This window comes from Tursiops truncatus, chromosome 2, assembly GCF_011762595.2.
Source record: "Tursiops truncatus isolate mTurTru1 chromosome 2, mTurTru1.mat.Y, whole genome shotgun sequence".
Classification (NCBI taxonomy): Eukaryota; Metazoa; Chordata; class Mammalia; order Artiodactyla; family Delphinidae; genus Tursiops; species Tursiops truncatus.
In genome coordinates this window covers 26,675,041-26,702,223 of record NC_047035.1, presented here as the reverse complement: position 1 = coordinate 26,702,223, position 27,183 = coordinate 26,675,041, and the positions used below count along the sequence as shown (strand labels likewise).

The following is a 27,183-nucleotide window of genomic DNA, read 5'->3' as shown; positions in this document are numbered from 1 at the left end:
CGCTTTTCTGTTTCTGTTCTTCCTTCCATTCTATACCAATCAATCCCTCAGGCGTTCTGAGGAACTGAAAGTGGTTATGATGTAATAGTTTTTTAAAGCCTTCAAAAAGCTCAGTTGTTATTTTAATATTTTTCTTTGCATGTGTGTTCCATTCTAAAATGGATCAACTCTTTTGTAAGATTACTTTCTACTGATCTTTATTCAAATTGTCTATATAGCAGCTATTAATTAGGTGAGTTATAGCCTAATTTTGCTTTATTCTTCACTAATACATCATTCATTTGTTCCCCTTGAATATAATTTAGCTTCTTTTCTTTCATAAGTGAATTGGTTTGGTGATGGCCTGAAGTCACAGTCAGGAGCCTTCCTAAGGTGATGTATTAGAAGCCAATCTCACAGGAAAGAAAATATTCCCTTCTGTTGGAAGCCGAGTGACAGAGATAGAGTGCTAAACCTTCCCCCTCCTTCTCTAGCCCAAGCTGACCTTCTGCGCCCCTTGGTGCCTCTTGTTTTCTTATTTTTATAGAAAATCAATATCCTTTCTGACACAAACAATAGCTCAGAAGCAAGAATAAATGGTAGAAAGCTGAGATCTCTGTCCATCACCTCTCACTTTAACTCCCCCAAACTCTTTAATTATGAGGGTGCTTTGCTCCAGGTGTTTGCAACAGTAAAATTGCTAAATGAGGACCATTTTAACCAAAGATTGGGTGATCAATAACACTTTATAGCAGTAGCTTGTTGGATCAATAGCGTTCATTATTTCATGGTTAAGGTAAGTAGCCTCCTTTGCAAGTGGAGGTCATTAATCAGGGGTTACTGGAGCTGTGGAAAAGACTCTGTGTGGTAGGTTGAGGATGTTCTGTTTTCTATTCTGTAAATAGGGATGCTGACCAAGAGGATATTTACCATTGTTGATTGTACCATTGCATTTGAGAGTATTGAGTAGCTAGCATAGAGTGCTTCTCTAGATTTATTCAAAGCTCTGCTACTATATCCTTAGGAACAACTGAGGGAAAAAAAACAACTTGGGAGATAGATTTGATACTATTGTATTTGAAGATCTGTCTCTTGAAAGAAATGTTAGGATTATTCTGTGACTCCAGAGGAAGGAACTAGGACTCATAGGTAAAAAGTACAGCGTGTGAAGTGTTGCCTCAGTATAAAATATAACATTCTAAAAATTAGGACTCTATAAAAATGAACTGAGTTGTTTTACCAGGTGATGAGTTCTTTGTCACTGGAGGGATTCAAGCCTGGGCTTGGTGACCACTTACTGAGTTGTAGAGTTGGAGAGTTTGAACTGAATGACTTCTAAGGTCCCTTGCAACACTGAGATTATGTAATTCTTTTCAGTCACAACCTCCTTCCCATCATTGTAATTTCATATTTTAAAAAGCATCTGATAAGCAGCCTCAACTGCCCCTAAAATATTTATGAAGACATAAAACATTGCAAACTCACATCACCAGAGATCAGGACTTACAGCTGGCTTACTGCCAAGATTTTCTCAAAGTCCGAGGCTGATAGAACTGCGCTAGAGAGTGCAGTTGGAAGCCCACAGCAGTGCTGAACCTGCCCTGAAGGTTGGTAGTGAGGCCCTGCATTCTTTCTCTATAGTCTGCCCTTGGTTCAGAAGGCAGGGTCCGGTTCAGTCAGAAAATTGGGCAGCTACAGTTTGAGCCAGAGTGTTGTTCCACCCTTTACTTGCAATCAGTTATCTTTCAGTTTCTCTTGGGAGGCTGTAACTCCCAGAATATACTTGGATAGGGAATCGTAGTGTTTTCTGTGTGTGTATTTGTTTTGAGGGATAGGAGGCAGTCATAGCATATTGAGTTCTGGGAAATACAGTCTCCAAGAGTAGTTTACTGTTGGCATGGACAGAGAAGGAAAAAACACTCTTAGTAGTAGTGCATCCTGGAAACTGGAGTGTTTTATATAACTTCATTTATTGTAGACTCCTGGAATGGGCCCAGAATCAGGCAGTGAGGGTCAGAAGAAGATCCTTTCTCAGTCCCACATAGCTACATGAGACAAAAGCCTACCAGTGACACTGGGGATTAGGCTAGGGGCTCTGCACATCCTCTTGGCCAGTTGTAGATGTGACAAGAGCTTGTTACCTGTATCCAAGGAAGTAGAGGATGGAACCAGGGGTAATTTACGTACCCTTTCTGTTGGCAAATACCAAATTTTAGGTAAACCGGTTCTCAGCAAGAGGCTTTTGGACAAGTTATGCAGAATGAGGGAAAGGGAACATCATCCTGAATGTTCAGTGGAAGAACACATCTTTGAAAATGACTGCCAGTGGAAACCAGAAGAACATTTTAGAAAATCTTCATTAGGATGCAAGGAGATATAATCACTTTGAAACAGGAGTAGTAAGTCATAAGGACAGAAAGATAGCTATTTGAAGCCCAGTAGTATGGGAGGAAAAAGTGTAGGGAAATTTGAAATGTAATTGTAATGTTAAAATGAAGGACAATTCTTTCTGCAGAAAATTGAGTTGATGATGTGGAAAACTTTGGAAGCCCTCCCAAAATGCACAGAGAGGAGATAAAAATGAGAGAGAAGGTGATAGATCTGGAGCACAGGGATAGAGGCCCAGTCTGCAAGGATGTAAATACTCCCAAGGAAGAAACCAAAGCATAGGGATAGAAGAGTGATTTTAAAAATATAACTGAAGGGAAAACATGTTCCTATGTTGAAAAACTAAAGTATACAGATTAAAAGGGAAAACTAATGAAAAGAGACCTCTACCTAGACATATCCTGGCAGTATTTTTGCACTGTGCATTGGTGGTGGGAGGGGAGCAGTTATAAAGAAAAATCTTTAAAGGGATGAAAATAAGGTTGATGTTGATCCCTACAGTACTAAATGTGAGGGGCTGTCGACTTGCCTGTAGAATTTTGATGGCAAAAGTCTCCCACCTTCCCACCGTGAATTTATATATAGCTAAGATAGATTTCATATGGAAAGGCACTAGAAAGACATTTTCAGGTATCAAGTCTCAAAATATATGCTCTTTAAAAATTTACTCTGAAAAGATATTTCATCTAACTGAGGATGAAACTGTTAGTTCTAAGAAAAGGTGAGTTTTAAAAGGATGGGTGGGGCTTCCCTGGTGGCGCAGTGGTTGAGAGTCCGCCTGCCGATGCAGGGGACACGGGTTCGTGCCCCGGTCCGGGAAGATCCCACATGTTGCGGAGCGGCGTCGCCCGTGAGCCATGGCCGCTGAGCCTGTGCTTCCGGAGCCTGTGCTCCGCGGCGGGAGGGGCCACAGCAGTGAGAGGCCTGCGTACCGCAAAGGGAAAAAAAAAAAAAAAAAAAAAAAGGATGGGTGGACTTCTCTAAGGCACAGCCCGCGGCTCAGTAGCAGAGTCCTGACAAAAATCATTATCTCTGCAAAGTATACCTGATTGCAGTGGCCACGCTAATGAACCTGTGAAACTAGAGAGGTTGCTGCCTTCTTTTGTGGTGCCATCTGAATGAAGCTGAAAAACAAACTCCTTCGTTATGCATTCTCATAACTTACTGTGAGAGTAATTTTGCGGTTGGTGTGAGATATTTCTCTGAAAAACCTGTCCCTCAGTCCTGTTTACTTTCAGAATCAGAAGTCTGATTACATATAGTTACAAGTGTACCACCTCAGTCCAGAAAAAAGAAGGAAAAAGAATTGAATAGAAATGTTTTGGGTGATAGGTCTAGGAGTGACCTTTCCGTTTTTTGTAAATTCTAAGACAATTAAAAATTTTTGTTAAGTGTATTACTATTTAATAAAAAAATTAAAATGAAAACCCCTTAGTTTTTAGCATGATAAAGTAAGACATTAACTCTATCCTGCTTGTTTCTTTTAAAATTAGATGTAAAAGACACCTCATATTTAATAATCTTAAATGGGTGAGAAACCCAGGTGGTAAAGTTAGTGATACCAACTTTTGAATATAGATGGTAAACTAATTCTATACCTCCTTACTGAAATTGTGACAAGTATAAACTACTTTGATTCAGCTCTAAGTTTACAGTCTTATGTGGTTAGGAATATGAAAGAATTAGCAAGCTCTCGGGTCAGAAGACAAGCTGTGTTTTCCCCTTCTCAGCTGTGGGAATTCAGAGATTTAACTTATAGAAGTTAGAAACTTCTTGTTAGGGCTAGAAAGGAGGGAATTATTTTCAAAAAAGCATTCATAAAGATGCTGTATTATCTGTTGCTGAAGAAAAAGTTGCCCTAAAACTTAGTAGCTTTATAAAACATTTATAGCCTTACAGTTCCTGAAGTCAGGAATCTGGGAACAGTTTAGCTATGTGATTCTGGTCCAGAGTCTCTCATACTTTTGCAATCAAACTGTTGGTCGGGGCTGCAGTTGTCTCAAGGCTTGGGTGGGGCTGAGGAGTCCACTTCCAAGCTCACTCACAGGGCTGTTGGCAGATCTCATTTTCTTATTGGCTGCAGGATCAAGAGAGTCTCAGTTCCTTTCCACGTGGGCCCCTCTACAGGGCTGTTAGCATTCTTAAGATATGGTAGTTAGCTTCCCCTAGAGCAAACTGTCTGAGAGAGGGAGAGAGCGAGCTCTCACTCAAGTACCCAAGGTAGAACCCTAGTGTTTTATAACCTAGTCTCAGAAGTGACATACCTTTAGTTACATCTGCCTGTGCTACTGGTTACACAGCCCAGCCAGGGTGTGAAATACCAGGAGGCTGGGATCACTGGGAGTCATCTGGGAGTCTGGTTACCACAGGTGACCACTGGTCTTCTGACAATTTTTCCTAACTTAGTGTGGAGCTAAATTCAGGAATAGTATTCTCAAACTAATTATTTCCTCAGAACATACTGAGAGAGTGTTTTTACTGTGATTTCAAAGGAAGGACATTCAGGAACTATAAAGGCAAGCAAGGTATAGATCCCTGAGAATGTATTTTCAGTAAGTATACTGAAGATGAATGTTTACTTTTTAAATTTAAGATATGGCATTAAGGGAGAGAGCTTCTTTCTGAAGTGAGTTTGTAATCCACTTTCTTGATGTTCAGCACATATGATGCATTTTTAGCTGATGAGCTCCTGAAGGCTGGCCCTATCCAGCAGAAGTACACAGGCTCCTCTCCTCCTCTGAAGTGGTTTCCCTTAACCATGATGTCCCACCCCCTTCATCCCTCCACTTTGTTCATCACTCTAGATGAGGGTTCTCACCTTTTGGGCCAGATAATTCTCTGCTGTGAGGCCTATCCTGCGCATTGTAAGATGTTTAGCAGCAACCCTGTCCTCGACTCGCAAGATGCCAATAGAATACCAGTTTCCTCTTCCCCCCTCCAAGTCCTGACAAACAAAAACTTTTCCAGATATTGCCAAATGACCCCGAGGGCTGGGGTGGGGCAGGAAGGTAGGAGGAGGGGGACAAAATTGCCTCCAGTTGAGAACCACTGCTCTAGATGTTTCTGGTATTGAGATTGGGTTTTTACCTCATTGACTCTGCTTTTACCAACAAGTATGAGTTTCAAGTTAGAGAACTCAGTAAGACCAAAACATTGATCTCTTCTATAGAATAAAAATACTGTGATTTTAAAATGGAGAGTTTTGGGCTTCCCTGGTGGCACAGTGGTTGAGAGTCCGCCTGCCGATGAAGGGGACACAGGTTCGTGCCCCGGTCCGGGAAGATCCCACATGCCGCGGAGCAGCTGGGCCCGTGAGCCATGGCCGCTGAGCCTGCGCGTCCGGAGCCTGTGCTCTGCAAAGGGAGAGGCCACAACAGTGAGAGGCCCACGTACAGCAAAAAAAAAAAAAAAAAAAAAAAATGTTGGGAGAGGAAAGCCGCTGGAACTGCTGGTTAGGTTGACTTTCTTCTTTACATTTACGTTATTTCAGTTGGATGTGGTTCAGTTGCTTCTAACAATGTTATAATAATTAGATAATACAATTAATTGGTAGTCCAAAATCTAGGCTTTAATTTTGTTTGTCTTATTTTAAATGATGGCTACGCTGCTGAATTGTGGAAACATTTTTTAATTGAAAACCATATAGAGAAGTGCGATGTGTTATTACTGTTTTTACTCACATATGAATATTTTTGAGACGTTTTCTGGCTTCTAAAATGGGGTGACTTTCTCAGTATTATAAGGTTAAATTCTAGGCTTGCCCCACCCCGTATTTGGAGAATTTTCTTCGTTGGAAAGCATTCTTCTTTCTATGTTTTCACACTCTTCTCCCATAGTCTAAGTTTTTTTATAAAATGCATGCAGTTAAATTGTGGTTGACATGCTTCTTTGTTAGTTTTAGTGCTGGTTATAGCAGGGACTGGAATATAGTAAAACTTAATAAATGCTTACTAAGTGAATGAGTGAAAATATAGGGGAAATAGTAGGGGAAATCCTTCCTCCTCCTTCTCCTGTTAGAGACTTTTTATTGCCCCAAGGTAGAATTGAGTTTTTTCTTTTTTTTTTTTTTTTTTTTTTTTTTGGGGTACGCGGGCCTCTCACTGTTGTGGCCTCTCCCGTTGCGGAACACAGGCTCCGGACGCGCAGGCTCAGCCGCCATGGCTCACGGGCCCAGCCGCTCCGTGGCATGTGGGATCTTCCCAGACCGGGGCACGAACCCGTGTCCCCTGCATCGGCAGGCGGACTCTCAACCACTGCGCCACCAGGGAAGCCCTATGAAGACTTTTATATGCAAACTATTTATAGATTAGAATCATGTGAGAACAGGGAGTATAGAATAGTTCCCAAGGCAAAGACGGGAGGCATTGATGCCTCTAGGAGTTGCTGTCATTTTACGAAAAGACAGGATTTCATTACCTACTATCTTTGTGGGCTTTGTCTTGTTACTTTTTCTGAAGATTAATAAAGGTTGAGTTTCTGTATTCCTGACTAAGTTTCAGAGGACCATAGTGGAATGGACAGTAAGGATAGGATCACATTTCTTTTTCCTTATAAAAATGAGTAACAGAGCTTTTTTTCCTTGCCTAATAAAAATGCTCATAGCAAAAAAGTTATAAACAAATTTGACGGTTTTGGCATAGGAAAAATGTGTAGTAGCCTGACATCTTTTAACTTTTTGACCTTGTGATCTACAGGGGTACTAAAAGAATCTTTTTTATTGAAAGAATCTTTTTTATTGAAAGATAGCTTATTTTTAACAGAGTATTAAACATTATGTTTAATTAGCTATATTAACATTTTATAGTTGACTAAATCACTATTAAAATCCTATGAATCTGATTTTTTTTAAAAAATCATAATCTCTGAGTCAGAAGTGAATGAAAGCTACAGGACTGGATAGCTTTGGCCTGTAAATTGTAAGGGGAAATATTTACTTCTGCTTCATAGCTAGCACTACATATTTGCATGCTGTATCATGGTGTTTATGTGCAAATATGCCATGAAGTTCCCATTTTTTTCCTCAGAAAATTATGCTAACAGTTTCTTACATATAATTAGATTTCCACAATGCAAGTTCTTCTGAGGGAATAAGATGCTATCAGATGAAATAGTCATTTCCAGATATTGATGGAATGATGATACTTTTACGTAATAAGTGTTCTTTAAGGCATAAATTATTTTCTCAGTGAAGAAAATATGTATCTCCCTTGAACACAGTCTTAAAATCCTGGTGATATTTCTGTGACATCATTGCCATTACTCTAATTAACTTTATAGAAAACTTACAAGTTTAGTCCAATCTCTTTAAAGAACAGTGAGTCTCTTTAAATACTGTTGACAGAAATAGAAAATGTACAGGGACAGGAAGGTTTTAGGTTACCAATACCTTTCTTGATCCAGCAGGTTTCTTTGCGCTTGCCCCCTTTATTTAGAGTAAATATGAGGAGAGAATGGAATCCATGCAAAAAAGGGTCAGAGAAGCACTGTATCTTGTAGTGCTTACAGGTGGCTGGAAATGAATGAGGAGAAGAATCCATAGACTTCGTAATAAAGCAATGGTTTTAATTTCTTACTTGGAAATATTCAAATAGAGGAGATATTCAAATAAATATTCAATAGACATTGCAGAGTAGACCTTGTAATACACTTAGAGCAGAGATCAGCAAATTTCCTCTGTAAAAAGCCAGATAGTAAATATTTTGGGGCTTTGTGGGTGAGTCGTTCTCTGTTGCAACTCCTCAACTCTGCAGTTGTAGTGTGAAAGAAGCCAGAATGGACAGGTCAATGAATGAGCCTGGCTGTGTTCCAGTAAATCTTTATTTATGGTTACTGAAATTTGAATTTCGTGTCATATCCATATGTCACAAAGTATTCCTCTTTTGATCACCACCACCCCCACCCCCTGTGATTTAAAACTATAAAAGCTATTCTTAGCTCACAGGCTATACAAAAATGGTTGACGGGCGGCTGTTTGCTGACCCCTACATCTCAGTTACTGATATGCTAACCAAGAAAGCATGTAACAATGGTGGAGTAGAATGTCTGTCTTATGGCCTGATGTGCTTTTTAAGCCCTCCTTAATATCAAGAGGAACTAAAAAATATAAAATATGCTTTACCTTCGAGGCAAGATGAGAGAAATAAAGTAGTTGATATGAGAGAATGTGTATTAAGACTCAATGGAGTTAGAGTTAGACCACTACTATTCTTAGGAATTTGCTAAAAACATAAAAACAACACCATAAAGTTCAGCAGGCACAGTTCCTTAGATTCAGAAGTAGGAAGAATACAGTACCCAGTGAGGATGTCTTCCGGATTTAACTGCAGAGCTCTTTGAAGATTCTAAATCCATCAGAATCCAGCGGTATAATTTTGTGAGACGTTTCTTATATGGACATCTGAGAATGTTCCCACTTACAAGTATAGAGGAAAATAAAATGAAAGAACCTTTAAAGAAACCAGGTATGTTTTATTGGCTCTTGCTGAGACAAATTTCTTGGATCTGTTACCCAGAGACAAGCTTAAGTGAGGAAACATTGCTACTTAATTTAACCAGCATTTTTAGGATTTAGTATTGGCAAGATATTTGGAAATGTTGCAAAATACAAAATATTTTCAGATATTTGATCCAGAAATGTAGACTGGGATTTTGCCAAGCCTGTTCTTTATGCAGCATGGTGAGAATGCTTCTTCCGTCTTCTAGAGCACGTGAACAAAATTGACTAGCTTAGAAGGAAACATCCCAATCAAGGAAATCGCTAATATTGTAAAGAACAGAGAAATTTTTCTTGAACCAGATAAATCAAATTTGATGATTAGGTGGGAGAAATGCAGCATCAGAAGAGGCAGAATCAATTGTTGGAAGTAGCTCAAAATGAAGCTGACTTGGACAGAATTCTATGGGGCAAAAGTTTTATTTCCGTTTATTTTTTTCCATGCATATAAACAAGATGGGTTGATGGATGGATAGATGGAGAGACGTGTGATAAAGGAAATAGAGCACTGTGCTAATTGCAGAATTTACGTGGGGGGTATATGATGGTTTACTCTACAATTTTTTTTTTTTTTTTTTTTGCGGTACGCGGGCCTCTCACTGTTGTGGCCTCTCCCGTTGCGGAGCACAGTCTCCGGACGCGCAGGCTCAGCAGCCATGGCCCACGGGCCCAGCCGCTGCGCGCCATGTGGGATCTTCCCGGAGCAGGGCACGAACCCGTGTCCCCTGCATCGGCAGACGGACTCTCAACCACTGCGCCACCTGGGAAGCCCTACTCTACAATTTTTTAAAAAATATTTATTTATTTATTTGGCTGTGCCGCATCTTAGTTGTGGCACGTGGGATCTTTGTTGCCGAGTGTGCGATCTTTAGTTGCGGCATGTGGAATCTAGTTCCCTGACCAGGGATCGAACCCGGGCCCCCTGCATTGGGAGCACAAGAGGCTTAACTACTGGATCACCAGGGAAGTCCCTAAAAGTTTTATTTCAGTGAGTTCAAATGGAGTTTGTTTTTTAATTTTAAACCTCCTTTTTTGAAGATGAATTTTGCTGTATCCATTTGCTATCAAGAGAGACATTAATTTTAGAAAATACAACTTTTGTCATACTGATTTTCTTTTTTTCCTGTTCATGGATTTTTGTTTGCTGCTTTATAAATGGGAAAACTTGAAAAATGCTGGATGTCTTAAAGTTGCATGGCTTCATTTGAAACCAATAGTAGACAATATTTTAAAATAAAATTGGTTGGTAAATTTGTGTTGTTTGATATACCAAAGCAGGTTGAGATTACTTCTGTGAGCCTTAATAAATAACTTTCTAATGCTAAACTAACAAAGTGACTTGAGATCTTTTAAAAGTACTTTAGGGGCTTCCCTGGTGGCGCAGTGGTTGAGAGTCCGCCTGCCGATGCAGGGGACACGGGTTCGTGCCCCAGTCCGGGAAGATCCCACATGCCGCGGAGCCTGCGCACCTGGAGCCTGTGCTCCGCAACGGGAGAGGCCACAACAGTGAGAGGTTCGCGTACCGCAAAAAAAAAAAAAAAAAAAAAAAAGTACCTTAAAATATAAGTAAAAGTTTTACAGTTCTCCTCTTCTTACATTTCTTTCATTTTGGGGGAAAATAAACTTACCTCTGTGACTTAACTATGAAATTTACATTTCTGATTGGCTAATGAGCTAGAGTGAAATTAGGGAAACTTGGAATCTTTCAATTTGAAAACCAGAAGACATAATGGACAGTGCTTTGTTTTTGACTGGAGCTGATGCATTCTCTTGTGTTTTACTCTTTTTTCAGTGAAACCAGCAGTGTGTGTAGCAGCAGTGACACAGGGCTCTTTACCAACGATGAAGGACGGCAAGGTAATCTTGATTCCAGCTTTGGGACATTGTTTCAGTGTTTCTGGGAAGATTCTAGTGGTTCTAGGAGTGCCTCACAGAGAATATGATGGTTGTTTATGAAAGTGGTTTTCAAACTTTAGGGCATAAAAGCCACATGGGGGAACTGTTAAAACTTTAAGTTCCTGAGCTCCTGGAAATCAAACTGGTCTAGAGTTGGCCCCTGGAATCTGCATTTTCCACAAGCACCTGTGGTGATTTTTGTGCAGGTAGTTCAGACTTTGAGAATCATTGATCCAGGGGGTTATAGTGTCAAAGATGGAACTTTGGGAAGTTGCTTTTTATTAAAACCAAAAAATAACCTTATGTATTACTGGATGTTAAGACATTCTTATTTTCACATATGGAGGATTTATTTTTTTAACCTTATTTATAAGTGCCCATAGTGTTCTAGGTGAATATATTATAGAAATTCTTTCTGAAGTTTAGTAGAGAGCACTGTGAATAAGGCTGGTGTATGTTAATTATCAGTTTTTTATTTTTACTATTTAAACAGTAATTTGATCCTGTCCTGTACACTTGCTTAGTGCCACAGTAAGTGTGTACTAATAAGAATTTCTTAGAGCTTCTTTGGACTGTAGTTTTCTTAATCTAAATAAGGGGTTTGTAGATCTTCTGAAATCCAGTGATTTTTCTCCAAGGGTTAAGTGATTGAAGGACAGAGACATGGCTACATGTCTAGGTTGATCCAGATAGGCTCCTTAGTAACTGAAGGGATCCTGGGACAGTGAGACTTAGGTTCCAAGTCCTAATTTTGGAGAGAGACGGTGGGGAGGTGTCTCACCCATGCCTCAGAGTTGTGGACATAGATGGAGTTCTTGAGCTTCCTACTATAATGGAGGCTGTTGTGAGTACATTTCTGTTCCTTTCTGATTCCGAGGGAGCTAGATGTCATTAGAAGCTGTGTGTATATACTCCCCGGTGGGCTCTAGCTAGGGTCTTGATTCTCTTATCTCATACCAGGAAAGTCTGGTTGTGTTTCCATGGATGAACTGGAGCATACTTTCAGAATTACTTTTTCTTTGCTTTTACTACAGTATCCTAATGCATCTCTTAAAGTTTATGATGTGTATACAGGGGTGTAAGAAAGTGTGGACCTATTACAACCAATTAAGTTTCGGGCCTTTGGAAAGCCTTCCACTGATAAGGAATCCTTGGTATATTATGGAAGGTTGTAGAATGTTTTATAGCCCCAGCTTTCCTCTTTGTCTCTGCCTCAACTTCACACATTTTGGTGATATTTAGATACTTAGAGTTCTCAGCACAAAGCTATGTTACTTCCTGCTTCTATGTCTTTGTTTATGTTGGTCTCTGTGCCTGAAATCTCATCTTCACCTTTCCTTGAATGGCTGGTCATCCTCCAAGACAGTTCTCATTTTGCTCCTCTGGGGCATATTTATGGACTACATCTGTGAGTTTTCTTGCTCTCAGTTTCTTGTTGGGTTTGGCCAATAGGAGGCAACAGCAGAAGTATGGAGGGAGGAAGGTGAAAGAGATTGGGTGTATTAGTCAAGTTTTTATTATGCTAATACTGCTTAACAACCCCCAGATTTCAGTGGTTTACTACATTTATTTCTTGCTATGGGGCTGGGGGTTGGCTGTGGGTCAGCTGATCTTGCCTGGGCTCAGCCTGTCTCCAGGCTTCAAGTTAGGTTTGTATCTACTCATTGTTTTCTTATTCTGGGACCTAGGCTAAAGGAGCAATGGCTCTGTGTGGCATGGACTTCTTATGGCAGAGGACATAAATGCCAAGTGACCAAACCAGACCATGCATGAATATTGAAAGCTTTTGCTTGAATCACATCTGCTAGTGCTTTACTACCTAAAGCAAATCAGATGACTGAGCTCCATGTCTGTGTCCATGGAATGAGGAAGTGTGCTCTGCCTCAAGGGGAAGGCTCTGTGGAATCCCAGGGCAAAGGAAAAGGGTGTGGATGTATCATTCTATTATAGTGAGGTAATAAAGAGTTGGAAACAGTAATGCAGTGTTGGATTAGAGCTGTCCCTGACTCCCTTTCTGTTGGACTGCTGGTTGGTAGGGGTTGTGTTCTCCTGCTGAAGGCTACCTCTCCTCTTTGGGCCCTTCTCCTATAACCACAGTTCTCTCTCTGTGCTCTGGTAACCATTCTATCCCCTTGCTTCTTCAGATCTAGGAATGGTAAAGACTCCCTGCTCTGCTGGCTCCGAATGCTTCAGCATCCCTTTGGCTTCTCTTAGTACTGTCTATACCTTTGTAAATAATCACTAAAGTCTCAAATACCGCATTCAAATGTACATGTTTCCTAAAGGGATTCTGACTGATACACTTAGTGTAGGCGTCATCTCCTAGAACCCTCGACTCTTCTTTCCCTGTACTTATTGCTTTCTTATCACTTACCATATTACACTGTTGTTTATAGATGCATGTCTTTTCCATTGAAGCTTTTCAAAGGCAGGAGTTTTTTTTAATTTTCTACCACAATAAGTAACACATTGCCTGGCATATAGTAAGCTCTTAATAAATAATTATTGGGGAACCCAGATAAGGGGAAAATTCTCCTTTTTCTCCCTCAAACAGAAGTGTACATAGAACCTCAAATTATAAAACAACTAAACTTATTTTGGTTAAAGCAAGATCCTAGAGGAGCAGGAGGTCTGGAGCCTGATCCACTCAGCCTCTTCCTTATTCTCTGGCAGCACTCTTTTGAGGAGCTCCTGCATTAGGCATCCTAGTGAACCCAGGTTGAAGACTACTGGTCTAGATGAGATCTCACGAGGTTCCTTCCAGTTCAGTGAGTCCCTTTCTGTATTCTCAAAAATCTTGAGTGAATGCTTGAGAACCAAAAAAAAGAAAATTCCTGTATAGTCTGACATTTGTCATCAGAAAATATGATCTAGCTAAATAATACTATTTTAATAAATGGCCTGAGGAATGCTTATGAATAGGAAGGAATTAATATATTGACTTGCAGTGAAACTAATCATGGTTAATTCTGATGTCTGTCTTTAATTCATCCTTGTACCTGGTTTGGTGAGATGCTTTTAGAGTAGTGGTTCTCAAAGTATGGTCTCCAGACCAGTTTAGCATCACTAGGGAACTTGTTAGAAATGAACATTTTTGGTCCTGTGTAGGCCAGAATCAGAAACTTTGTGGGTAGGGCCCAACAGTCTGTGTTCCAGCAACCCTTCCCAGTCCTTTTGACGCACACTAAAGGTTGAGAACCACTGTTTTAGAAAAACAGCCTGTTGATGTGTGTTTTTATAAGGGAACACTTGGAGCAACTTCTTTAGTGGCTTCTTTCCCCTTTTAGAGATCTCTGCAGTGATTTAAGACTTACCATTCTCCTGGGTGTTAGTGGTCCATGAAACTGATACTTCATGAGATTAGCATGGCCTGAGCAGCTTCCTTGAGATCCAGTACCCATTAGAAAATGAATGCAACATGAACTCTTTAGATGTTCTAGTAATAATTTCCTTCATCCTTGCTGTTTTGAAAGGGGTGTGGGGTAGCAGACATAAAGTTACCCATCTTACTCTTTGTGGGCAGGAATAAGCTCTTTGGGAAATTGAGATGCTATCATTGTAGCCAGTAGAAGGAAGTTTGAACCAAGAGTCTGGGCTATATGGGTCTAGTCTTGACTTTGTCAATAATCAAAAGTATGGCCTTGGGCAAATAGTATAACTTCTTGACAAGCCTTGGGGGCTTATATTGTCTTTGTGGTTAGTTTTTTCCTGGTAGCTTGGATTGCTACTGTCAAGATGATTTTGTGTCCCATTAATGAGACATCAAGGAAGAAACAAGGTATGGATACACATTCTTCATTCACCTATTATGAGAAATACAAATATCGCAAGAAATTCTTCAGGAATAGCTAGTTTTGAATTGAGAAACATTTGTGGGCTTTGAACCTCCAGGTTCATTTTTACCACTTAGAATGGTACATGGGAGGCAGTTTATTTTTGTGTTGAAGGCTTTGGAGTTAGTCAGGTTTGGGGTTGAAACCATGGCTTCATCATTTACTAACTTGACCTTGACTTCTCTGGGCTTTAGTTGCCTAATTGATAAGTTGGAGTTAGTGTAAGGTTTGGAAGAGATAACAAATTTACAGATTTTTAGCATAGATTCTGGTAGGTGGTAAGGACTTAGTAAATGGTAGCTTTATTAGTTTTTACTATCAAAAGCAGTCCAGTGTACCACAGTATGACATTTATGTGGAACTAGTTTGATGTCCCAGTTTTCATCAAAATATGGATCAAGAAGAAGTATCAAAACAAATTTTTTGTATTTTGGCTTTATTTAAAAAGTATAATCAAACCTATAGCACTGAGAAGTCATCTTCCTATTTGGTTTTTCATAGAGCATGTTAAAATTCCAGCTTATGATAGGATCTCTTTACTTTAGGGGATGACGAGCAGAGTGATTGGTTCTATGAAGGAGAATGTGTCCCAGGATTCACTGTCCCTAATCTTCTGCCCAAGTGGGCTCCTGACCATTGCTCTGAAGTAGAGAGAATGGATTCTGGACTGGATAAACTTTCAGATTCCACGTTCCTTTTACCTTCTCGGCCAGCTCAAAGAGGTGAGTTCTGAGGAGACCAAAATATACTTCACACTTACATGATTCTTTCTGGGGAGAGTCTCCCCATGGCAAGCATACTCATGCCTGTAAGCATGCATTACCTATCTGAATTTTAGAACTAGTCCAGGGATTTTTCTAGAAGATTCAAGGGTGAGTCTCAAAGCTTGAGGTTCTCTCCATTCTTACCTAAATCAATCCATGGAGACTCTTGGGATATATATTAGCAGGGCGTTCCTTCAGCTTGCTATTGCCATTTGTGCCAGATTTAAGAAACCTAGCAGGCTGTCACTGCTGCTTATCCTGCTGTGAAACTGACGGGCCACTGAGTGCTCAGTGGAAGCCTGAAGTAGTGGATCTTGGAAGAGAACAGATTTCAGTAACAACACTCACGTACAAGGTATAATGACATTTTAAAAATGGATGATTTAAAAATATTTTTAAAAATATTTTAATAATTCTATTATTGTGGACTGTAACGCAAATACGTATCCTTTCCCTTTGCTTTCCATCAATTATGATGTAGCAAAGTGAAATGTAAAGAGCCTAGGACGGGGAAGGAAATGTGGTAATACTCTGTGGTAATACTGTCTGGTACTGTCTCCCTAGCTCTGTGACTGTGGCAGAGTCACTTCATTTCCTAGGGACATCAGGGTCATCACTTAGGATATCGTGACATGGAACAAAACTGTTTCAGAGGTTTCCTTTAGCTCTATAAATTTATGATGTGAGGATTCCCAGTAATCAATAATCAACCAGTTAGTCAGTTACCAAGTATATGTTGAGCATCTATTGGTGATCAGAATTACAATAGAACTGTAAATTCCTATTCTGTAGCATTTCGTTGTGATAAATTTGGGTGATTGAAAGTCCTTCTGAAAGCAGTTGGTTCTTGGTAATGATGCTTGGCTGAGGCACGTTGTTTGCTACCTTAAAACTTTCATAAACATTTCAGTGACCATTTCTAAAAGTTCTTTATGGACCACTTAAAGTATATGCAAATAAGCAAGAATAGGAAGAAGAAACTTCTATAATCCCACACCCAGAGTCATTGATAACATCTTGGTGTGGATTCTTCCAGTTGTCTCTTCTATGTGTAGAACATATACAGCAATTAGAAAAATAGGATTATACTATACATGCTATTTTTAGAATTTTTTAAGATAATAGCTAACATTTAATTTGCAATTAGAAATTGTTGATAATACCTTATATTTGTGTAGTGTTTTCAGTTTATAAAGTACATTCCATGTGCTATTTCATTGAGTCTTCAAAACAGTCCTGTAAAAGAGGACTGAGCCAGTGATTATTCTTTTTTTATAGATGAGGATGCCTAGGTCAGAGGTAAATGACATGCCTAAGATCATACTACTGGTGACAAAGACATGGGAATAGTAAATCATTGGCAAATAGCCTAGTGATACTAGTTTAAGGGTCATTTTAGTAAGATCTTGGGGAGGAAGGCTTTTGGTGTACTAGAAGCACATCATTGCTAATGAATCTTCTGCATTCAGTTACTGAGGTCTTTCTTCTTTTTTATTTAGGGTACCATGCTCGCTTTAATCGTCTGCCTGGAGCTGCAGCTCGATGCCTCAGAAAGGGGCGAAGAAGGCTTGTTGGGAAGGTGATAGCTGTCATTGTTTTCTAGGCTCACTGGGAAGATAATATTCCCTATAAGATTTGTGTACATTGTTGATAATCAAAGGTGCTGCAGAACTCCCTGGGGTTAATTAAGCCAGGTGTATTTTGCAAGCTCACAAGAGTGAACATTATATAGGGCATGAATGGATGCACACATAAAAGATGAAGCTTGATTCATACAGAAGTTCTGACAAAGCGAACACTGTCATGACAGTGTCTGCTGTCTGTAAATCTACAGGCCTGATCTCTGGCTCTTCTACTGTTTTGATTAATCTTATATTATTATTATATAAGTTGAAATACTTTTGGCTTCTTTATGACTCCTTGAATTCATGAATGCTTCTTTTGTTCTAACTTTGGTCTTTTATTCTAGAATTCCTTTAAGAAGAAAACTGGGGAAAAAAACCTGTTATCAAATTTCAAAAGCCCCTCCTTGGCCATGAGGGAGGGATATCTACCATTTACTCAGTTCTGCCTTTGCCAGGGACTGTGCTAGGCACTCAGTTCACTTAATCCTCCCAAAAATCTTGTAAAAAATGTGATATTCTCTTTAGAGGATGAGGAAAATGGGTTCAAAGATGTTAAAGAATGTCTGATGTTACCCAGATAGAAGTGGCAAAATATAGGAAATTGAACCCAGGTCTACTTTTTTATCTTTTTCAATGTAAATTTAATTAATTATTTTATTTATTTTTTACTCTGGCTTTGAGATTGAAAATAGGTTAAGGCTGGGGTTCATACCCAGTCAGAGAGGATTGTGGTGGACAAAGAATAAGGACAGGAGAGGCATTCTAGATCATTAATGTGTGTGTTCACTCAGTAAGCATCTAGAGTGCCTATGTGTGTCAGGCTCTATGCCCAGCCAGGTATACAGTGGTCAGACCCACAGTCTGCCTGCCCTCAGGAAGCTACTGTTTCATAGATTAATCCGGGAACTGTTTTCTGCAGAAGAAATGAGGCTGTTTATTTTCAGATGAATTCATATTCTTTTTATCTTTCAATTCAACTTCAACTCTCTAATTAGAAAGACATTTGCTTATTGGAAGAATGATACCTCTTCTTTTGGATTACTCATTTTATAGGCGATAAAATGCTGCATTTGCTATTCTGAGAGCTTATTCTTATGAGGACAGCTAGCAGGGTAGGAATACATGAGGGAGGCAGGAGATTCGGAGTGGGGAGCAGAGCGCTGGCTTGACTTTTTCTCTTTATTGGTTAGGCCTGACAGATGATGATCTCCCTACCACCTACCTTACTTTGTTTCAGCTCCTATAAAATAAGAGCCTTCCGCTTCTATGGAGGTAAATCATTTCATCCTGGAGGCTCCCTTTAGCTTGCATGGAAGGAGAGTAGGGCCTATTGGATGTGTCTTTAATGATTTCAGATGAATAGGATAATATTTACTTGTTTAATTCATCTTCATCACCTTAAAGGGATATTTGTCATTTCTACCAGAGGTCACTGTTCTGCCCCCCTTCTTCTCCCTCCCCCATCTCTCTTCTCTTTTTCTAAATTGTAATCATAAATAATGAGTTTCATTCACAGCTCCCTGCCAGCGAGCTGCTAATTACGCAAAGTACTGCTTGTAATTTACACAGTAATAAACTGTAAATTTAAACATTATGGCACTTTAAGTTAATAATTTTTCTGCTGTAACAAATAGCTCATTTTTCACCCATCTTTTCCTTTGGCCCCATTACCGTGGCTTTGTCTGTGACCAGGAGGCATAGGTGTAAGGAGTGAAGAATATGAAGAATACAGTATGTGAAGCCTTTTCATTTAGCTCCAATCCCACCTGAAATCTGACCTCAAATTAATTTTTCTATAGCCAGTTCTGCTAAAATGTGTACCCTAATATTTAGGCTAATCCACACACATAGACAAATGCAGATAATAATATTTGCTCAGAAACAAATGTGTTTGAGTACCAGGCTTGACATTTTTGACATTCATGTCTATGACTTACGCTCTCTCATCTTAACACTTGCTCATATGCGTGTAACTCTTGCTCCTGTACTGTTGGTACGCATCCCAAGGTTCTGTGATAGATGTTCACTGTAAGTGTACTCACATTAAATGTAGGGTGAGTGCCTTCTGCCATTTTCCAGTTTTTTGGATATGATTAGTTTCTGAATTGCTTGTGGTGTTCTGGATATGATTTCATATTACAATCTTGAGAACCAGAAATTTAAGAAGCAATTTGTACAGACTTCTATTTTTACTTTAGGACATGTTTAACAGGCAAAATACAGGGTGACGATTTTTGTAAGTTACAAAAGTCCTTTGACATGTATACATTTAGTTAGTAGATACTTAGGTGTTACCAGTGAGGACTCAGTAAATATACCATTATGAAGGCTCTTGAGGCTAAAACCATATGACTCTAGGGATATTGGTGTGCTGGCCTGTTAAAAATTGGCTACTGGGCTTCCCTGGTGGCGCAGTGGTTGAGAGTCCACCTGCCGATGCAGGGGACACGAGTTCGTGCCCCAGTCCGGGAAGATCCCACATGCCACGGAGCGGCTAGGCCCGTGAGCCATGGCCGCTGAGCCTGCGCGTCCGGAGCCTGTGCTACGCAACGGGAGAGGCCACAACAGTGAGAGGCCCGAGTACCGTGAAAAAAAAAAAAAAATTGGCTGCTGTTGGATTTTTTTTAAAGTGTTTCTTTTTTTTTTTTAATTTTATTTATTTATTTATTTATGGCTGTGTTGGGTCTTCGTTTCTGTGCGAGGGCTTTCTTTAGTTGCGGCAAGCGGGGGCCACTCTTCATCGCAGTGCGCGGGCCTCTCTTGTTGTGGAGCACAGGCTCCAGACGCGCAGGCTTGGTAATTGTGGCTCACGGGGCTAGTTGCTCCACGGCATGTGGGATCTTCCCAGACCAGGGCTCGAACTCGTGTCCCCTGCATTGGCAGGCAGACTCTCAACCACTGCGCCACCAGGGAAGCCCCAAGTGTTTCTATTTTGATACACTTTAATAACTCTAAGAGGTATTACTCACTATATTAAAATACTGTATATAGTAAAAAAAAATGTTTATAATGACTTTTTTTTGATCACTAGAGAAAAATAAGTTTATAATAACATACAGTACTTTAACAGTAGAGTCCCACAAAAAGGCGCTGTTGGATTTTAAGATTGACAATCTGACTTGTGCTTTGGGGTTGCTGGTATAATTATGGGAAAACATGAGCTTGATGACAGATCATACTTACATATTTGTTTCTGTGGTTAGATGACACTGTTATCTTCTTTGCCTTTTCAGGAGTCCAGCATGAGTAATTTGGGTACTGAGAGGATAGGCCACCTCATTAGTGACCCTCGGCAGAAAGAGTAAGTATTATGTATTTACTGGCTATCTTAGCCTTTTCCTTGAAGGAGGCAGCAGGGGAACGTTTTATGAAAGAACCTAAAAATTCGATTGTAGAGCTGAAAAAGAAGGTTTTAAAGATGGGTACTTTATAACAGTTAAAATGGCTAACACCCTAAACTCACGAGAGTGATTTTTTTTCCTTTCTAGACTAGTTTTTATTTCTTTGCTATTTATGTCTATAGGTGCTGCATTATAAAAGTAGCCTCCAATAAGGATATTATATTTTAAATTCATTTTTCTGTCTCTTAAAAATTTTTTTGTTCAAAATGGCTGATTGCCTCTGTATTCTCCTATATGGTCTTCCCATTTTTAGACCTCTAGACAGAGAGATATCTTTTTGTTCTAACTACTGTGATAAGTGCCACTGGAAAGCCTATGTGTAGCTATAGGAAAATCATTCCACCCTTTCTTGTGACAGCCTTGTCCCCTAACATGATTGGCTCTTTGGTGTCTCCACTACATGTCATGGTCAGTATCCAGTTATACTCCTATACCCATCCAGCCTGGTTGAAGTTTTAATCTATAAAACAGGCAAGATGTGGTTTATGCCTTTGTTGAATTGGGGATCCTGTTCTTATTGCACAGCTGAGAGTGCATGGGTGTCACACCACCATCTTGAGTTTTTTTAAAAGTGTCTAGTCTTCTACATTCCATTAAAAGGCTTTTTACTTTGAAGAGTTATTTTCTGCAAAAAAGTTCATACACATTTAACATCTCTCTCCTTTTCTCTTCCAACTCCATTTTTTTCCTCATTTCTTTGTCTTCATTAACCCAACATCTTTTTATCTTCTCTCTAATAATGTTCCTACCACTTCTTTTATTGTTTTCTTTGCTCTTATTCTCTCCCTCTCTTTAGTTTCTGGTTACCATCAGCTGGGAAAAGAGAACGAAATCAGGTGAGATTGCTTTTCTTTGTCATCTTTATTTTATCATTTGATTTCCTTTTCTTTAGAAAGAATAAAGCGTTGGCTTCTGATTTTCCTCACATTTCTGCTTGTGCACATGAGGTAAGGTTCTTGTTCCTTATGTTACTCTGATTTTCTTGGAGGACTGTTTTCCAAGAATATCTAGTATTCACTGATAAGAACTGTCACTAATTCCCCTTTTTAGTTTCAACTTGTGACCTTCAGTTTATTACTTACAACACATATTTCATAGGAATGCAGTTGTCATTCTGGTTTCGAACTTTGCAGTAAGAAATCAGAATGCATCAGCATCCTGTGCTGAGAAGTACAGTGTTGAATCCTAAACATATGAAGCAGAGGAAGGTAGAGCTACTTTGAGTAAAGTGGGATCGAGGCCTAGAGCCTCTTACTCTTTTACCCTAGCTACCCCTGAGGGGGCCCTTGGCATGTCTAATCCTTTATAGGGGTCATAATTTTAAAATTACTGACAGTGACTCTCAATATGTTCCTTTAACGTTTGAGGCTTTTGAGTTTTGCTGGGAGAGAGGTTGCTTTACCTTGATGATTAGTTGTAAAATAGATGAAGACTGATAGGTAAAAATTCTCAGGCTTTCTATCGCTCCATCGTTTTTTTGTTTTGTTTTGTTTTGTTTGACTGCTTATTAGCTTGTTAAGTTGATAAACATTTTAGACTTGGAACTTTCATCTTGAAGTTACTGTTTCAAAATGAACTAGAACAGTGGTACACGTAACTGGTGTGTATTTATTATATGATTTTAGATGGCTTGTGGATACAGAATTTTTACTTTAAGTTCCAATAATTTACTTTAGAAACATGTGATCATTCTATCAAACTTGTTATTTCATAGAAATATAGTAAGGACAAGGGTGAGTAAAGATAATTGATATGAAGAAAAATATTAAATAAGAAGTAGAGCAGGTGGTGGGCAGATAAAGAGAAAGTCATTAAGGTGGGATGTGAGAGATTGCAGTTTGGGGAACACTAAGCTAGGGTATTAATTGTGTTTGCATCAGAGGATCTAAAGGCAAAGAGACCTGTGATGATCACCTAGTCCAGATCTGTTATTTACAAATGAGATGTGTTATTTACAAATGAGGTTTAAGCTATTTGCCCAAAGTCATACAACATTGAGACTGGAACCTCTATGACAGAACAGTTGCTTAGTTTGTATACTTTTTAAGTCCCTTTGAAATTACCATTTCAGTGTTCTTCTAGTGTTGATATATATTTACTTCTCAAATTTTGGGGAAGGAGTACTTATTGTGGAAAAAATCCAAAGAAAGGTAGCCAACATAAAGTGAGGTACTTTTATTACAGTGTCCTAGTTGATCCTTACAGCCCCCTTTTGAGGTGAATAGGTGTTTTACAGATGAGAAACTGAAATAACTTGTTAAACCGAAAGTAATATTTTATGTAGCCCTCACAATAATCCCATAAAATAGGTAAGACAGATAGTGATACGTCTATTTTACAGATGAGGATAGTAAAGGTCAAAGAGATTTTGTGGTTTTTTAATATATGGCAACTCAGTTGTAGGCTGGAACTAAACGTTGGGTATTCTAATTCTTAATCTAGTTCTGTTTCCACTACACTGCTGCTGGTATGTGCTAACCAGTTATTCACTGGAAACATCTGCCAGGATAAGGAAATGAAAAGGTAATTTCATGCTAGTATTCTTGGGAACAAGGGCTGATAATCAGTAGGCATGAGTTCCCTTTATGTTAGTTAGAAAGTACTATCTTTTGCCATTTAAGTAATTATTGTGTATCAGAAGTTTTTGAAAAATTGTTGCTTACCAAGGAGTAGTCTGGTTTTTGAGGCGTGCTAGATCAGTTATGCTACATTCTTGGGTACACTGTTGAATATGCACAGCTTTATTGAATGGTGTCTGTGTATGGCAAGAGAGTTGAACAGTGAAAGGGCAAAAGTAAGCAAGTAGCAGGTAGCCCTTTAGGATCAGGTCTGTTTCATATAAGCCATACTGAAATAATCTCATTTATTCCTGCAGTTTAATCCTCTTTCTCCCCTTTACTCCCTGGATGTTCTTGCTGATGCTTCTCACCGAAGATGTTCACCAGCACACTGCTCTGCCAGGTAATTGTCTTCGAGTGACTTCTTTTCTAGATGATACTATTTCCTTTGTATAACACTACTTTGCAAATTAGAGTATGTTAGTGTATACTATCCAATTTGATCTTTTCAACAACGTTTTGAGGTCAGTAGTTGTTTTATAGGTGCAGAAACTGAGGCAGAGTGTTGAAGTTCTCTCCTTTGGTCACATGGCTAGGATGTGATTTAAATCTCAACTTTGACCTAAGTTCTGGCTCCTATTCCGTATTCCTTCTCCTAGAAGCCCCTTCCTCAAAGAACATTATTAATAGTCCTTGCCATGACCTGCAAAACCCTGCATGATCTGACTCCTGCCTTCATGTCCAGCCTCCTTTCATAGACTTTGTCCTCCTCATGGGGAAGAGATCCAGCTGCGCCAGGGAGCTCCATTTTGTTCTTCAAAAATTGCAACCCTTTCCTGCCGCTGAACCTTCACACGTGTTCCCTTTGCCTGGACTGCCTTCTTAGAGCTCTTCCCATGATTGGCTCCTTCTCACCTCAGCTCAGGCCACCTCCTCAGGGAGGACCTCTCAGACCGCCCTGTCTAAAGGGGCCACCTGTGCCACTCACCATTCATTATCTCTTTCCTTTAGAGCTTTAGTCACAGTCTGAAATGACTTTGTTTATTGTTTTTTTTTTTTCTTCCTACTTCCCCCCCGGTTTCTCATTAGAATATAAGCTTCTAGGTTCTGGGACCTTGTCTTGTTCCCTGATATGTCCCCAGTACCTAACACAGTGTCTGGCACTTACTGGGCATTCAGTATATATTTGTCAGAAAGAATCCTGCACCTACATAGCAGAATGAAACCAGTGCCTCTGAATATAAATTCTCTTAAGTTGGGTGACATGCAGAGTAAATATGGTTTCAGTGATGGCATGCCCTAGCAGGTTTTTGTGCACAAGGAGCAACTAATAGGCTGAACCATAGAACTTTTATTACTTCTAGTGGCACAAAGAATTTTTTTCCAAGGTTCTGATGATTTTTTTTTTTCTGTTTTTCTTCCTAACATATTCTTAAGTGGATATGTTCATAGATTTGGGGTAAAGGCTGCACAAAGAAATTATTCTTTCATGGATACAGTTAGAACTTCTGCTGTGGGCTGTAATAATAAACTCTGCACTATAACCTACTGCCTAGCCTTCTACTGGAAAAGTAGTATTTCAATAGGGAAAGTCATTTGAAAAGAGAGACTATCACACATGGTGTTAACTAAGAACTTGGAGGATTAGGGGATCTTAATAAATTGCTGTAAGGCCTTTTCTTTAGTTGCATGCTGTTTAGTCATCATTCATTCATCATTTGCTGACTCCCTACTGTGTGCCAGGCACTTTGTTTAGGTACTGCCCCTATCTATCCTCATGAGCTTCTATCCTCATGGGAAGGTCAGGTGTGGAAATGGAGAACTACAATTTGTAGTGACAAGTGCCTAAAGGTGTGCACCAGAGTGATAGCAGCACAGAGGAGCAGCTCCTCACTCAGGCTCAGGGAGCTTTTCTTAGAGGTGGTGGTGCTCAGGCTGTCTTGGAAGACGAGATTTCAATCCATACGAAAGCAGTCCTCCAGCTATTTGTCTTTTTTTTTTAACATCTTTATTGGAGTATAATTGCTTTACAATGTTGTGTTAGTTTCTGCTGTATAACATAGTGAGTCAGCTATACGTATACATATATCCCCATATCTCCTCCCTCTTGCGTCTCCCTCCCACCCTCCCTATCCCACCCCTCCAGGTGGTCACAGAGCACCGAGCTGATCTCCCTGTGCTATGCGGCTGCTTCCCACTAGCTAGCTATTTTACATTTGGTAGTGTATATAAGTCCATGCCACTCTCTCACTTCATCCCAGCTTACCCTTCCCCCTCCCTGTGTCCTCATGTCCATTCGCTGCATCTTCATCTTTATTCCTGTCCTGCCCCTAGGTTCTTCAGAACCTTTTTTTTTCTTTTTTTTAGATTCCATATATATGTGTTAGCATACGGTATTTGTTTTTCTCTTTCTGACTTAGAGTCTGCAGACTCTAGGTCCATCCACCTCACTACAAATAACTCAATTTCGTTTCTTTTTATGGCTGAGTAATATTCCACTGTATATATGTGCCACATCTTCTTTATCCATTCATCTGTCGATGGACACTTAGGTTGCTTCCATGTCCTGGCTATTGTAGATAGTGCTGCAGTGAACATTGTGTTACAAGCCCCTTTTTGTTTTTGTTTTGTTTGTTTTTTTAATAAATTTTTAAATTTTATTTTTATTTTTGGCTGCGTTGGCCCTTCATTGCTGCACGCAGGCTTTCTCTGGTTGGGCTCAGTAGTTGTGGCTTGCGGGCTTAGTTGCTCCACAGCACATGGGATCTTCCAGGACCAAGGCTCAAACCTGTGTCCTCTGCATTAGCAGGTGGATTTTTAACCACTGCGCCACCAGGGAAGCCCCATCTTTTTGAATTACGGTTTTCTCAGCGTATATGCCCAGTAGTGGGATTGCTGGGTCATACGGTAGTTCTGTTTTTAGTTCTTTAAGGAACCTCCATATTGTTCTCCATCGTGGCTGTATCAATTTACATTCCCACCAACACAGCTGTTTGTCTTAATACCAAATAAAATCATGGCTGTGTGTGGTCTTTGGAAGGACTGTATAAGTAACACCATGTCATGTCAGATGCTGAAAGTGTATTATTTGCCTTTCTCCCTTTACCTTTGCTGCCTAGAACTGTGCTGTGCTGAGATTGGTATCCATGCTTTTATCAGGTTTCCTGTTGCCTTTAAGGCCTTATCCTGGTTGGAGTGGGTGTGAGCTTCTTGTTTCTTTGTGTATCTCATTACCCACATCATTATCTTCGTTCTTTTACCAGCAGTGCTGGTGGCTGGACTTGGAAACATAAGGAAGCCTAGGCTGTGTTTCTGGTGCACTCAGCTCTAGGGAAATATTGCTTATTGCTTCAGACCATTGCTGAAAGCAAGATGAGAGAATGTGGGCAATTATAGCTCATCCTTGTCCTGCCTGACATCATTCCTGGGCCAGTGGATACAAAGTAGGTTGCAAACATGAAGGTTCTTTGGGGTAGAGGGAAGAAATTTAAAAAATTTTTAAATGTATTTTAAATAAATACAGTTACTTATTATCATCCTTAAAATTTTTTTTTTGCTTTCAGTTGTACATATATTAGTCTAGCAGCACATATTTTTGTTTTATGTGTGTGTATTACATATATAAGGAGGGTTTGTTCAGATTTTTTCCTGGTGAGGGTGCACAATCAATGGTTTGGCAACCCCTGATCTGTGGGAAATGGTCAGCACAAGTGACCTATGCAGGTTTTAGGAAATGTGGATGATGGTCTCACTTAGCCCTCGGGGCTCCCTGTTTTCCCTAATAGCAGGGTCCCTGCCCGCTAAGTAGTCAGTAGAGAAGGAGCAGTCTAGCTCCAGTGTGGCTGACTGATGAGATCAGATTCACAAGTGGATGGTGGGCTTTGTAAAGAGTGGACTGTTTAACAAAGCCTGGCACCTAGGAAGGAATGTTAAAGAGTGCTGGTGGTAGGGAAGAGGCAGGTGAATGACCGTATGAAAAACTGTTTCGAATGGAAATTTTATCTTTTTCTTATTCTATTTTATTTGTAGTAGGAAAAGATTTCTTTCAAAGCATCTGGGCAGCATTGGGAATTTCATACCCATTATTAGAACGATTTGTGTGTGTGTGTGTGCGCGTGTGTGTGTGTGTGTGTGTGTGTGTGGTGACTATGTTATCATTAGGGGTATAATTTTATTTTGCGAAGAGAGAAGTGTTTCCTGTTTTATCACAGCTTTCCCCGAGGAGGGCTGGTGTATTAATTTGCTG

At 39.8% G+C, this 27,183-nt stretch overlaps 1 protein-coding gene across 16 annotated transcripts in view; it reads left to right on the top strand.

Moving 5' to 3' along the window:
• Positions 1-27,183, top strand: part of GPATCH2L (G-patch domain containing 2 like) — a 62,882-nt gene that overhangs the window by 5,585 nt on the left and 30,114 nt on the right. For 4 of the 16 annotated variants that reach the window (XM_019920615.3, XM_019920590.2, XM_019920586.2 and 1 more), the window contains exons 3-8: positions 10,653-10,717; positions 15,135-15,311; positions 16,853-16,932; positions 20,212-20,279; positions 21,272-21,326; positions 23,255-23,340. In XM_019920615.3, the coding sequence (XP_019776174.1) occupies positions 10,653-10,717; positions 15,135-15,311; positions 16,853-16,932; positions 20,212-20,279; positions 21,272-21,326; positions 23,255-23,340 (531 nt within the window). Of the gene's footprint in view, positions 1-10,652; positions 10,718-13,429; positions 13,625-15,134; positions 15,312-16,852; positions 16,933-20,211; positions 20,280-21,175; positions 21,216-21,271; positions 21,327-22,821; positions 22,903-23,254; positions 23,341-27,183 lie in introns of those variants that run through there. The other 12 variants (XR_002173349.3, XR_002173346.2, XM_019920607.2 and 9 more) reach the window with 7 other exon arrangements.